Source organism: Hydractinia symbiolongicarpus, chromosome 8 (genome assembly GCF_029227915.1).
Source record: "Hydractinia symbiolongicarpus strain clone_291-10 chromosome 8, HSymV2.1, whole genome shotgun sequence".
NCBI lineage: Eukaryota > Metazoa > Cnidaria > Hydrozoa > Anthoathecata > Hydractiniidae > Hydractinia > Hydractinia symbiolongicarpus.
The window spans coordinates 12053292-12065609 of NC_079882.1; the positions used below are offsets into that span (position 1 = coordinate 12053292).

A 12318-nucleotide genomic window follows, 5' to 3' on the forward strand; every position below is an offset into this window, starting at 1 on the left:
TCGCAAGCAAGGAAAGCAACGTAAAAAATGCTTTGTTCTCTGTCACCACGAATACGTCATTGTAGCACACTCAATACCACCGTCTGTGACTCCCAAGAATTCGCATAGCTAACAAAAATGAGCATAAAAGTTATTAAAGATTTAGGATCCAACTAAATAACTGAAGTTCCTTGAAGTGCTTGTCTTATATAGAAACAGCGTATATACTTCTTTATGAATAGATACATTTTTCCTACGTTCCAACAGTGTCCGTGGTTGTATGTTCCCTTGCTGTCTTAATATTCACAATATAAATAAGATATTTGTATATTTCTCTTTAAAATATATATATAAAAACTACATTTTGTTAGAAAAAACAGTGCGTGAAATGACTGTATATATATGACTCTACGATGCCATATTGTGTCCCATGTTTGTACTTTGTCTCCATATCCCGAAATGTTCACCAATTTATGTAACATCAACAGCAATCGAGTTCAATTGCCGTGGCAACATTATTTATCAAGTTAACGCAATGTTGGTTCCACCGTTCTCTCCAAACGATTCTCGCCATTAAAACTTTTATTTTTTATTTTTCAACGTCGTTTAGATCAGGAATCCAAAATGCCTGGAAAAAAGTTAAAGAAAGCGTAAGTGTTGAATATGTCAATGAAAAGAAAACAGACACTGTGATATTCCTCACCAAGTTTGTACATCCAGTAGCAAACATCATATACTTTGGATTGAAGCGTACATTCCGACACGGTCCGGGATGCATACCGTCTAATATTGCAATTCGCTTTCCGCTATCTGCTGACCAGACATGAACTTTGCCATCAGTAGTACCTGCAAAGAGTAACTGCGTGAAATTAAATGCTACTAACAAATTCAAACTAATTTCGTACAAGAGAATGCACCAATAAATGGCAAACCCACGGTTTTAAAAAGACGTTTAATACGTTTTTTAGATTATTTGAAAATACTCTTTTCTTTTTTCTTTTGATATTTTTTATAAATTATGATTCCATTACAATAATTTCTATACTTATAATTTCAGACATATAGTTTTTTGCAAATAAATGTATGTTTTTTAATATATTCTTTTCGCTCTAGCATCCTCTGTCACCTCGACTTCCCTTTAATGTACACGAACTTAGGAAACTTTAATTTTTAAAAAAAATTTATTTCGCAAGCAATACCTGCGAAATTTATGCTTGAAAAAATTATCTTCGTTGAAGTAACACAATCCACACAACAAGAAAACAAGCTACTACCTGACAAAACGTATTGGGAATCTGGAGTAAATGAGGCTTCTAAATAAATATCCCCATTTTTACCTGGAGCCAGTCCCTAGTAACAGAAGCACAAAAATATATATATTTGAAAGACTGCCACTAACACAGCTAAAACATGAAAAATTAAAAGCGGGTAGCAGAGGCGAGTTTTTTTTAGGTAAGACCAAAATTTTCAAAGTTCTTTAATAGTACATAAAAGTGAAGGCTTCACCAAATTTCAGTAACTGGTAAATAAAAAAAAGTCAAGGCACAAGGAAACTAGTACCATTTTGAATTTTGCTTATTATAATCGTTTATTTACCGTGAACGTGTGCAATAGATTTCCTTGAAAAGCATCTAACAAATGGACTTCTCCTTTGGTAGTCGGAACTATAAATTTCTTTCCATCATTACTAAACTTGATGCCAGAAAGTTCAACGCCAGTTTCTGACTGCGGTAAATTGAATGTCGCAAAAGGACCCTGAAAATATATACCGATATGTCAACTTCAATTTTGTAAAAATACATCGGATATTAACTTGTAAATATTTATAGATAACTGAGCAAGATAACTGAGTCTAACTTCTCAGAAATCTGACAGATCATGGTAGACTTTCCGCAAAACTTTATAAAATTAAATCTGTATTCATAATAAGTACCTTATCAAACGTGCGTAAGTCGTAAAGTCGGATGATCTCGGAATCTACACCGGCCGCAAATATCAACCCTTCCGGATCAAATGAACATACGGGACGACCTGACACGTGCATCAAACCCTGAAAAAAGTGGAAGCACAATTTTTACTGTTAATGCTTGGTTTAACATCCCCTCCCCCTCCTAATTGTATTTGCTTTTTAACCTTAAACATCCACGGTAACAACAATAATGACAACAACAATAAAAATTGCAATATTTCTACCTGGCAATTATTGGAACGTAAATCCCACAAACGAATGGTCCTATCTAAAGAACCTGATATGAATGCATCATCCACTGGAGACATATGGAGTGCCACAACGCTAAAAAATAGACGTTCAAAAACTACAAAAGAAACAGGTTTATATGCAAATTAAAAAAAATCAGTAGACAAGAACGTTTGATTGTAAAGGAAGAACAAACTCTTCAAGTAGTTACTTTGGGAAGAAAGTTTTTTGTGAAAACACCGCAAAAACTTTCTTCCCTTAAAGTACAAAGTTTTATTGTAAGCCGTAAGTTGCGGTCACACATACCTTTTTGTATGTCCAGTAAAATACCTCACATATTTATTATCGTGTAAAGACAAGTAGCGTATGGTATCTATAAATATAACATGAGTTACATTGTCGCCAACTGATCGCAATAGAGATCAAATGAAGTTTTTATTTGGATTTGCATGATTTGCAGACAATGTTCTCCAAAACAATGAAATCTATTAATATTGATGGGGTACTTGAATGAATTTTTTTCTATGGCTACGTACCGTCTACTTTAGTTGAAGTGTGTATCACTGTGTTGTTAGCATGTGTGAATTGAATAAAAGCTACACCATATTTTTTACTATTCGCAGTTTTTCGTTGTCTGAAAAAAAATGTATTATATAATATAACATCAACTAGTTGCAAATCTCAGTTACAGTACATGTATTATTAGGTATGGGAAAGTAGAAGAACAGAAAATTTTCACAAAATTGATCAAAACAGTTATTTTAAAAGTATGGTGGTTCAAGAAAAAATTTGAACTTTATAAGGTGGCAACAGAGATTTTTGTAATAAATTTTGAACTTTTATACAACTTCTCTATTATATTTAAAAAAAATTCTATAACCACCGAATGCAGTAAAAATATTTTTTAAATATTAGAAATTGAATAAAAAATCTTACAATTAAAAAAGTATGTACGTCAAAGGGTTAGAAAGATTATTAATGTAACATAACGTTTTATTTTCTTTCGGAACAAACTTAATTTCATGCAAGTTTCATGACAACACTGCCCTGCTCATGGTAACATCATAGCCAAGTACCTCAGATTCACAAGTAAAAAGGTCTGGTTAAATGTGACAAAAAAGACAATGACAATCTAATCAAACAGTAAAATTCTCAACTTGCCACGGAAATAGGTTTAAAAGCAATTGCAAATATTTACTCACTTTCCATCAAAGCAATCGTAAATGACAATAGAATCATCAGCGCTACTTGTAATCAGAGTGTCCCCATTTGATGTGTAATCTATGTGATTGATCTTATCGGAATTATCACGGAATATTTTTGCTGGTTTGAAAGCTCGCACAACACCGTCTGTTAATTTCATGGTTCAATTTTTTTTTAGACTTTTTAAAATATCTAAAAATAATATGAAAAAAATATATAAAATCATTATAATGTAAAACGTAGGGGATGTGAAAACAGAGTGCTCAAAATAATCAAATATTTACAGTCAGACATATTCAGTAGAATACCATTCAAAGTACTTGAAAAAAGCAACCGCAAGTAGGTTTGGCCATGTTCCTATACAAGGACTCAAAAATTATTTGTAATAATGGAAAAAGAAGAACTACAAATATTAAAAAACTATTTTGTCAACCATAGAAAATTACAATTTTTATTTACATTTTAAAATATTAGCAAAAAAAGTTGGATATCACTGGCAATTTTTGCGCTAATTTTTCGTTTGAAAGTATTTGATGTTTATATGTAAGTTAGAATCTCCAAAAGTTAAGAGCCTGCAAAACACAAAGCTTTTCTAAAATTAGCACAAAGTCACAGCGAAATGCTAATTATCTAAATTTTAAACAGAGGGCAAAGCTAAAAATACAATATGAAAACTAAGTTAAAATTTCATATCAAAATATATCCTTAAAAAATTAAGGTCAAATAAATAACGTAATTGCAACATGTTAACAACATGACAAAACATAGATTCTGAACACTTGAAAAACTACAAAAGTTGTGTCTGAATGGAAAATATTGATTAATGGCTGACTTCTATCAACAAAAAATTTGCAATTTAAATAAACCTTTCAAACGTAACATTCTCGCAATAGCGATGCTTAAAATTTTCTAGACATTTAATAAACTACCTAAAAATTATATTCATAATATATTTCAATAAATATTCTATAATATAAAATAAATAAAGGTATAAAAACATTTAATTACCATGATATTACATGGTAATTAATTGTAGCAAGATCCTCACAAGTTTCCATATGTAGACAAAATTACCATTGACCAAATTGTGAAACTTTTACAAATAAAACTGCACTTTAAAATTACTAAAGAGAAATGTTTTCTTTTGTTTGTGGAAAATATTTTTTATGGCAATCCATATCACCCAAACAATAACTGATAGGTTTTCAAAACAAAACATACTGTTTGTATGCAACGGGTATTAGCATACTTTGTCAATCTAATTGAAAAGTAATATGAGGTATTGCACCTGTCGTAAACAGAGTCATAAAAAGTATTGAGTTTTAACGAACACAAGTGAAGAACCATTACAGTATCCATTAGGCATGACCAATTTAATTTTATGTTCTAGCATAATATTTATAAAAAATTTATAAAAATCTTAAAATAAAATATTTTAAGATCATGTCACAAAACATCGAGTGTTTTTTAAGTTTTTTTATAATAAAGTGGCATAGTGATATTTTAATACTGACTTTCAAAATTTTATATGTTGATGCAAAGCTGTTTTTTCATATTCTGTCTGTAAATGTAAACATTTCACCTAATTACCATCCAAAACCTGGAATTTAAATTGACAACCCTGTCCCTATTACCTGGTAGTTTTTTCCCCAAAATATTTTATTTTTAAAAATTTATATTCTGTATTATCTTGCATACCATACAAATGACCCATAAAAATATTTATGGGTACCACAACACTCCTCTGCTAAATTTAGAAATTGTTTAGAACATTGAATATATTTTTGACTAATTCTGATATCTTTGATTTTGGACACTAATTATAAATGACATGATAAGCTAGGTCAGGGCCAGGTGCTGAATTTACCAATTTTACTGAGGTACATAGCAGATTGAAATTTCTACCGATTAAGATAAGCGTCAGCATGAATTTTAGTATTTAGTTAATATAATTATGCGAGAGCGATTACTTGCTTTAGAGCTTAGTTGATGATGTGATATTTCACATAATTAGCAAAGCCCAATATAAAAAAGTAAGAAGATTTATAGACAACTTTCCAGCTTCTTTTATATAAAAACAACTTGTTTTTTACAGGAGGTAAGCTTTGAGAAGCTTTGGCACGCACTATTGAAAATGTCTTTTTAAATAATTCTTTCATGGAGAACAAAATTATAATGATTGGTCTACGACACAGAACTTCTGTATTGTATTTCCAGGCATTTTTACTTTTTTTTTACTTTTATAAGACAACTTTTTTTGATGTGGATCTTAAGTACTTTTAAGTTTCACAATCCCGCCAATGATAAAATGATTACTGAGGCACAAAAAATAATATTGTTAAAAGTTAATTATTCTAATATATAAAAACAAACACACTGGTACATGTCATTCGTTATCAATAAATCGAAAACAATCACTAACTATTTTCCATTTTTCATTGTCACTCAATAATAAAATAAAAGTCTGACTGAAGTACTTTCTTTCGTTTTCGTTGCCGTATTTAACGTATCCTTCGCATACCACAAGTATCGAAATACGATTTGAAGTAGCAATTCCGTTGATTGGTTGACAGTCCATCGAAGTAAGTTTATGAGCAGTTGCAGGAAGGCTTACAAAAAACTCGTTTATTTTTGTAGTACCAGTATAAGCATTACCATTCCACACAACAGTTGATAAATCAGCATAAAGCTTTACCAATTTATGTCTCTGTCTGTCAAAAGTGCTGAAGTATAGCTTACCAAATTCTTTTGCAGCGAGACATGCTTGATTAGATAAGTACTTGAAATCAGTAGGTGCTGCAACTGCCATTTTTGTGTCTTCAAAATAAAATTGAAAAAAATAAATTTTTAAGCATGAAAGTAAAACAAGATGCATTTTCAGTGTCAAATTTGTGAAATAATCATTGTACTTAACCATGGATGATTCCTCACAAGGTTTGAAGACCTGTCTGTGAACAAGAGTGTGTAACATTGCAACCATTAAACTTTTTTGGCATTCAATAAACATTACACATTCTTCTTTGGTTTATATCTTTACTCTCTCATTAGGCGACTCCAATTTAATTAGTTGTTCTACGGGCGGACAGAAATTTATACAGCAAGCTATTCTTTTCCTACTTAAAATAATAAAACAAACAATTTTAGTGTTCTTTTAATGTTTTTTCGCGCAGTTTTATAGGAAAATCTAAATTCTTTTTCGGACTATGGTTGTTTAGTTGAGAGTCTTTAAAGACTTTCGCAGTGTTAAAATCTTTTTTTTTAATTCAAAACGGCGGAGGGTGTTACGACAAGTGTATTCTATCTTGTTTTAATTATTTTCCAAAATGGTATCGACTAAAGTCTTGCTGTATTACAGTTTAGCTAGCTAATTTTAAACATATATATTAATCATAACAAAGGAGGGTGTTACGACAATAATCTGTCTTGTTTTTCCACTTGCATTACAACTATTTTAGCGAAAGTCATTGATTATCTTCTATGCTTATTATATTTTCACGAGATGGAATGAGAAAATGTTTGTTTGTTTTCTTGTTTTTTTCTTTAAAACTTTTTTTGCTTGATATTATTAATTTTTTGTTTTCGTGAAAATTAAGGTCGGTCGGGCCCGTAGAACAACTAATTAAATTGGAGTAGCCTTACCTGTTTGTGATGACTTTGGTTTACTTTTTTTGTGCTACTGCGTTCCATTGTGCTAGGACAATTGAACTTACTGACTTTACAGTTTTGGTATCTAATCTTATTTTTATCCCTGTAACTTTTATTCCTTATTACTCTTTGGAGATAAGCTTATAAAAAATCTAGTGTATGACTTTTTAATAATATTAATTAATTAATTTTAGCTTGGTGGTTATAACTCTCGTACTTTGTGCAGGAGACCAAGGTTTGATTCCTTAGGGGCGATTTGATATGGGCGAGTGAATGTTACCATAGCCCCAGGTTAACCCAAGCCATGTGAGGGAAATTGGAGAGATGGTACAATGTGTGGGCCATTGGATGTTGCAGGGAGTTGTCCGGTGGAGCGCTGACCATAATTGGGTCTGTGTAGCTCAAAATGAGCATTAAATACTCTAAGACTCCCTATCTAAACAATGGCCTCCTCTGGAGGGATAATAGACAGGGTATATCCCTCAATATTTGTGAGGCTAGCCATGTAAAATATGCACATCTATCTATCTATTAACTTTTTATATACATTAAAAAAGGTTATTACATAGAATATTTTTTAAAATGTACTAAGTTTTTATTGAGAATTAAAGCTTACCTCCCGAGAAAAATTAAGTTGACCTAAATTGGCTCATATTCATACATGATTTACGAATATAAAGTTTATTTTCCTTAATTCGCACTTATAAGTTACTAAGATTCAAAAATTCACCTCTGACACGAGGTAAAACATCCGCAATGCTGTTTTATAAATTTCTTCACCTTGAGTGCTCTGACGTCACCTGTTAGAAGATCGTAAATCATCTTCCGCATTGAAATTTTTTACTTAAACTTTAATAGTGAAATTCATTGGTAATGAGTATGTTTACCCCCGTGAAAATATCAGGAAACTTTGAAAATGAATACTAACTTCAGTTGAGAAATCATCATTCAATTGCAATAAAACGCAAAAAAAGAAAAAAAGAGCGACAGGGAAAATGTTGTAGAATTTCAATTTGAGCCTATCAGGCGAAATACTAAACCAAGCACTGACTCAGATTTCAGTTGGAAGAGCTGTGATGAGGATACTATTCAAGAAGAAGTCGCTTCACGTGTTGCTGTTGCTGTAAGGACGTGGTGCAAGTGTGGAAAGTGTAAGATAATGACGAGCGAAGCGGAGTGTCGTTGCTATTGCGAGTAAGAATCCGCGAATATTTTTAATTTAATCAGTGAGTTTTGATATGTAAACGTATTCGATTTAGATAATAGCACATGAGTTCGATGAATGACGATAAAAATGAAAAAATCTACTAACCTTCTTCTTTTTGTTTTTTTCTTTCTAAAGTCAAAGAACTCGGAAGTAAAATGAGCTTCGCAGATCTTAAAATTCTTTGGAAGTGTATCCTCTCTCTTGATCAGTTTGATCCATATAGTTCGTTGTTTTGGATCTTTGGGAAAGTTGAAAAAAATACACCTTGTTTCTTTTAGTGGTTAAGACAACTAGGTAAGTGAGCAAGAAGCCATATTACTATTTAAAAAAAGGTTTCGTCCTTATTCATCAACGTGTGGAACTTTTTTTTACAAATCACATCACATCACATCCGCAAAGTTTCGCCTCTCATCCCGGGGGTCCGAATGTGAGCTTCTAACTAGTGACGTCAGGCGCATAATTATACTCTTAAATGCTCACTTGCAAAATGGCGAACAAGTGAGGTGAAGGCTTAAAAACATGAGGTAAACATTGTCTGGTTTCTTGAATACAGTAGTGATTTTAATAAAATAAACGTTAAATTGTTTTTTCTGAAGATGTTATGAATCGATTTAAGTCAACTTGACTTTTCTCGGGAGGCAAGCTTTAAGTGAAATTCTAAAAACATTCCAGGAAAATCTCCAAGCTCTGCACCAATAGTAAGTCAGTTGTTTAGCTAATAATATAGTTGTTTCTGATAAACCTATGTGTACGTTAGTTGATTAGTCCTTTGGAAACTGTTAATAAAATTATTGTAATTTATTTCAAGATATCCAACATTGTCGTCCGTTAAATTTGAATCTCACGGAGTTAAAATGTTATCCCTCCTGTACAAAATATCATCATCATCATCATCATCATCATCATCATAATTCTCGGCTTAACGTTCGTTTTCCATGCTAGCATGGGTACATTAACTCGCCCTTATATATGTGGCCCTTATCAACACCCTCTTAGTTTGGTTGAACTGTTTTATTATAGCAAAAGTATCACTCGATTGCTGTAAACAAATATGGATAAACAAATATCCCTGGTTTGTAGAAGACTAACCAGATAAAATTTGCTGCTGCACAGACTTTATGCAGGAGCCCAGCCACAATATAAAAACAAAAAGAAAATGTCAAATAGATGACTTGCTGTAAGCTTTGTTTAAATTTTTTTCGGTCCATCTAGCTATGCTTGATGTATTTTTAGAGCATCTGAAAAAAAAAACCCAGCAAAGGCCTCAAAGTATTTAGCTAGCTAATTGTTCAGTCTCTTTGGCTATTTTCACATTTGTAACAACGGTTTGTGCTGCCGTATGTCTGCTTGCAGCTAACTTATTTTCTAGTTATCTATATCTATCTATCTCTAGGCTCGCTTTTACAAGCAAGCATTTGTAAGAATCAGAGTATTTCCTATATATAGCTAGTGCTTAAAAAACAAAACAACATTATAAAATACCAGCATATCCAAAGCAAGGCAAAAAATGGTAGGAAATTGCATAGCTAGTCATAAGGAAAATAGTAGAAAAGGATGTTATGTTGTCGCGTGGTGGCATTCTCTCACTACTTCACTTGCCATTTCCCAAGGACCATGAAACTGTAATTTCTGCCCCTGCGCCTCCCCGCGTTTACCCTTTTTCCCCAGCGCCTTTTTGTCTGTCGGGACACGGTAGTATGTAGCTGTAATGAGCAATCAGTGGTTTCAGCTTCGTCCCAAGGGCTCTACGCTTATAACATTCTGACGGTACGGCTCCGTCATATTACGAATTCTTTCCAATTCTTAGAGAATATAAAAAGATATTGCTCCAACTACATTCCCTTCTGTAATTATATAAATATAATTTATGTTGTTCTTTTACACTAGTGGAATCTTGTTAAACCTGTGTCAACATCAACAGAGTTTTGTCTAGGCGCTTGTGTAAATTTGTTTAAGGAAGAACTGGAGTATAAAAATCGAAATGCGTTACAACAAAATGTAAACATTGAACGATGATGTCACGCCAACACGTAGCCCCGCGGTAATTTCGTCTCCATTTTTACTAATAATATAACAAAATATCAAACACTTTTCCCAATGTCAATATTTCCCTGAAATGCGTACCAAAAATTCTTTCATAAAACACAAATCCCTCTTGCTCGCAACTCCTTAGCAACTACAGCATTGCGTCTTTGTCGTACGTTCATCTACACATCATCGCTTCGTTTCGAACTTCTAGATGTCTTCGTTTCCACTACAACACATGTGTTCGACCGGTCTGGCTAACTCTGACCCCTGAGCTGTTCTCACCAAACTCCCTAATGTGTTCATCGTGTTCCTTTAAGAGTCACTAACCTCCATCTAGGTCTGGGTAAGTTGTCTTCGATGATGACGGTATCGTTAACGACCATATTCGGTGAGTTCGAATTTTCTTTTATAGCGATCGGTGAGTTTTTCTCAGTTCAACTAAATATTCTCTACGCTATCTTTCCTAAAAATGATCAAGGATGTTGTTTACTTTCGAGGTAAATCTGTCTGGGTTGGTGAAACCATCGTATAATACATGGCTTTGATAAGTGCAAAGATCTAAATTACGTCCAAATAGTTGGTTTGACGTCAGCGGTCTATTATTCACTATCATCTCTACTTGCTCAATATCGTAGTCAACTGTTCATACTCAAGTCGTACGTGTCGTAATTCTTTTCGTAATAATACTTTAAACGTGCGCACGAGGCGATCAAAAAAGCCGCTATGCCATGGTGCTATTGGAATGTTCACGTACCACTCGATCCTAGATTGCTGTTAAAAGTCTGAGTTTCTTCTGTATGCAACTTATACCATTATCAGATATAACATTTGTAGGGCATCCTCTTTAACTAATATAAATCTTTGAAAGTTTCTTATGAATGATTCAGAATTAATTTCCGGTACAAGATCCTTACGGTTGCCTTTGACGAAGCGCATGTGTATACAGTGGCCCATATCTTATGCAAAAATACTTGATCCCAAAATTCAAAGATATTTTGTACAAACACTGGCCCAAAGTTGTTGATCTCAGTTCTGGAATGCTTCTCGATGGATCTAGTCGCAATTCGGTAAGCGGTAGACTCTGAGGGTATTGATAGGGTTTTCTATGGTGATTTTACCACTTGGTACATGTATAAATGATTCCGCGATATAAAGCTTTAGTGTTTACGTAACGCCAATTCTCGGCGTTGATAAGTTTTCGGATTTCTCGAACACAATTTTCTACACGGGATTTAAACGATTTTATCCATGCAAGCGATATCATAGGAACCATTCCATAGAAATTCATCCTCAAACTTCACGTTACAAAGCGCCTGTTTTACCCAACCAAACAATCGAAGAGATATGTGGTTATTCCTTCTGCAACATCTGAACTTCTGTTTGAGCAAAGAAATTTCGTAGAGCTTATCTAGCGCTACAACTTTTTTTTTTCAATCATATTGGTATAGTCTATCCGACTCAAGGACTTCTCTACAGCTTTACGGACTTTATACTTTCTTGACGGTAAAATATTTCCAAAGCTGCATCGTCCTTCTCATCCCTTGTTATCATTTTCTGTTTTTTTATATGCTTGGGTAATTCGAGAAGAATCTGTGAGAAGTTGACTTCTGAAGATGAAGATGTTGCTCTTCATCTGCATTTAAATAGCCACCAGCTGGAACATTGTTTAGAGTCTCGCAAATCTTCCAACTGAGCAGCTAACAACTTAAACGCTGGAATAGTATATATTTTTTACTTACTTACTATATTGATACTTATTGACAACTTTTGAAGATGTAACCCTTCACGTCTGTCGTGGACGACCGGCGTCAACTGCAACTTCATCATTTCTAAAGAGAAAGAGAGAAGAAACAGTGTTAAACTTTGTAATGGAAGGTATGCTGTCGTCACACAGTGTGGGTTTCCTTGTATAGAAGGTTCATCGGACAAGGAACTCAGGAATTTATCTAATGTTCTTTTAAACAATTTAAGTGAACATTGAGACGTGTCCCTAATATGTTTAGAGAGAGCATTGAATAGTCTTGGAGATTAATAACGAAGACTTTGGTGTAGTTTGGAA

The 12318-nt window shown here is 33.2% G+C and overlaps 2 protein-coding genes across 2 annotated transcripts; both read right to left on the reverse strand.

Moving 5' to 3' along the window:
* Positions 1-290: 290 nt before the first annotated feature.
* LOC130654041 (WD repeat-containing protein 82-like) lies at positions 291-3593 on the reverse strand. Its single transcript, XM_057456557.1, has 9 exons — positions 3379-3593; positions 2713-2810; positions 2483-2549; positions 2173-2272; positions 1913-2029; positions 1576-1734; positions 1254-1329; positions 683-825; positions 291-607 (listed from the first exon to the last, which is right to left on the reverse strand). The coding sequence occupies exons 1-9, from the start codon at positions 3537-3539 to the stop codon at positions 569-571; spliced, it is 960 nt and encodes a 319-aa protein (XP_057312540.1). The 5' UTR covers positions 3540-3593; the 3' UTR covers positions 291-568.
* A 2121-nt stretch (positions 3594-5714) lies between these two features.
* LOC130654044 (NTF2-related export protein 2-like) lies at positions 5715-12088 on the reverse strand. Its single transcript, XM_057456560.1, has 2 exons — positions 11999-12088; positions 5715-6196 (listed from the first exon to the last, which is right to left on the reverse strand). Exons 1-2 carry the CDS (start codon positions 12084-12086, stop codon positions 5766-5768), a joined length of 519 nt encoding a protein of 172 aa, XP_057312543.1. The 5' UTR covers positions 12087-12088; the 3' UTR covers positions 5715-5765.
* Between the last annotated feature and the right edge of the window lie 230 nt (positions 12089-12318).

Coding starts and splice junctions, on each gene's coding strand:
- LOC130654041 (XM_057456557.1), bottom strand. CDS start 3,539: ATGAAATTAACAGACGGTGTTGTGCGAGCTTTCAAACCAGCAAAAATA. Junction 2,550..2,712: donor CACTTCAACTAAAGTAGACG/GTACGTAGCCAT, acceptor TTATATTTATAG/ATACCATACGCTACTTGTCT. Junction 608..682: donor CTACTGGATGTACAAACTTG/GTGAGGAATATC, acceptor ACTTTTTTCCAG/GCATTTTGGATTCCTGATCT.
- LOC130654044 (XM_057456560.1), bottom strand. CDS start 12,086: ATGATGAAGTTGCAGTTGACGCCGGTCGTCCACGACAGACGTGAAGGG. Junction 6,197..11,998: donor AATAAGTATCAATATAGTAA/GTAAGTAAAAAA, acceptor TTTATTTTGAAG/ACACAAAAATGGCAGTTGCA.